Source organism: Wasmannia auropunctata, unplaced genomic scaffold (assembly GCF_000956235.1).
Source record: "Wasmannia auropunctata unplaced genomic scaffold, wasmannia.A_1.0 LD336058.1, whole genome shotgun sequence".
Lineage (NCBI taxonomy): Eukaryota > Metazoa > Arthropoda > Insecta > Hymenoptera > Formicidae > Wasmannia > Wasmannia auropunctata.
This window is the reverse complement of record NW_012026832.1, coordinates 409137-410610: the sequence shown is the minus strand read 5'-3', so window position 1 is coordinate 410610 and position 1474 is coordinate 409137. Positions and strand designations below refer to the sequence as shown.

The following is a 1474-nucleotide window of genomic DNA, read 5'->3' as shown; positions in this document are numbered from 1 at the left end:
CTTTGAATTTCGACAAGAAATCTGGTGGCTTGCAGAGTTTTTAAAATGCGTGTTTCGGCTTCGCTGATTTCTTCGGCACATAACGCACCGCTATGCTTTCTCGCGGGGCGAAGACGTAGACAATACGAGACGATCTTAAGCAATTTAGAATAAGAGGAGTATTTTTCGAGTATGCTGAGATCGCAGGCTATGGCCGTCATGCAGGTGTTTTTCTTTAATTCGGGTACCTCGTTAATCTGTACTGTCTCGTTAGGCCACTCGTCTTTGTTACTAACTAACCACGGAGGACCCGAAAATCACATTCGATTTTGTAAAAACGCGCGGGGCAATTGACCTCTTGACAGAGCGTCCGCGGGATTATCTTCTGACCTAATGTGTCGCCATTCGTTCGAGCCAGTATGTTCCCGAATTTCTACTACCCGATTCGCTACGAACGTTTTCAGCAGGTAAGGGGGCGTTTTTAGCCAGTGTAAAACGATGGTCGAATCGCACCAGAACGTCGTACGGCTGAGTGTGATACTCAACGCGCCGATTGCTTCTCGGTATAATTGTGACAGTAGTAACGCGCCACATAGTTCGAGCCGTGGTATGGTGGTTGTTTTTAGCGGTGCGACTCGTGATTTGGCGCATAATAGTTTGACGACCGCATCCCCTCCCCCGCTCGAACGCACGTAAATGCAGGCTCCGTAACCGACGTTGCTCGCGTCGCAAAATCCGTGAATTTGGATGTCCTTACAATTTTCTAACAGTAATTTCCGGTCGAACGAAACCTGATCTATTGACTCTAATTGTCGAGTAAACTCTAACCATTCCGAATAAATGCTCTGCGGTACGGATTCGTCCCACTGTACTCCGGATCGCCACACGTCCTGCATCATCTTTTTCGCGTACAGAATTACGGGGCCCAGCAAACCCATCGGATCGTAGATCTTTGCGATCTCCGATAAGATGCTTCGCTTCGTTAATCTCTCCGAAACCTTGATGGACTGAACCGAATAAAGTATCCTGTCGTCTCGTGCATTCCACATTATTCCCAACGTTTTGAGTGAACGATCTTCGTCTAACCTTAAGTTCGCGTGCACTGCACCGGACGCCAGGTCCCCAATAACGCGCTCGTCATTAGACGCCCATTGACGAATACTAAAGCCGCCTCGTTTCAGTAGCGCAATGATTTCGTCCCTAATTGATCGCGCCTCGTTAACAGTTTCGGCGCCAGATAGCAAGTCGTCTACGTATAAATGTTCCTTGAGAATCGTTTTTGCTCGGGGAAACGCGTGACCCTCGTCATCTGCGAGTCTTTGAACAGTCCGAATGGCGAGAAATGGTGAGGAAGAAACGCCGAACGTGAGCGTGTTTAGTTGAAATGTTTGTATTTCTTTATCTTGACGCCATAAAATACGTTGGTAACATCTATCTTCCTTGTGTACCCATACCTGCCGGTACATCTTTTCAATATCCGCGGTAACAACGTAGT

The 1474-nt window shown here is 47.6% G+C and overlaps 1 protein-coding gene across 1 annotated transcript; it reads right to left on the bottom strand.

Annotated features, from left to right (window-relative positions):
* Positions 1-296: 296 nt before the first annotated feature.
* On the bottom strand, positions 297-1445 carry LOC105450668. The gene has a single exon (XM_011690614.1). It carries the CDS (start codon positions 1443-1445, stop codon positions 297-299), a length of 1149 nt encoding a protein of 382 aa, XP_011688916.1.
* Between the last annotated feature and the right edge of the window lie 29 nt (positions 1446-1474).

Coding starts and splice junctions, on each gene's coding strand:
- LOC105450668 (XM_011690614.1), bottom strand. CDS start 1,445: ATGTACCGGCAGGTATGGGTACACAAGGAAGATAGATGTTACCAACGT.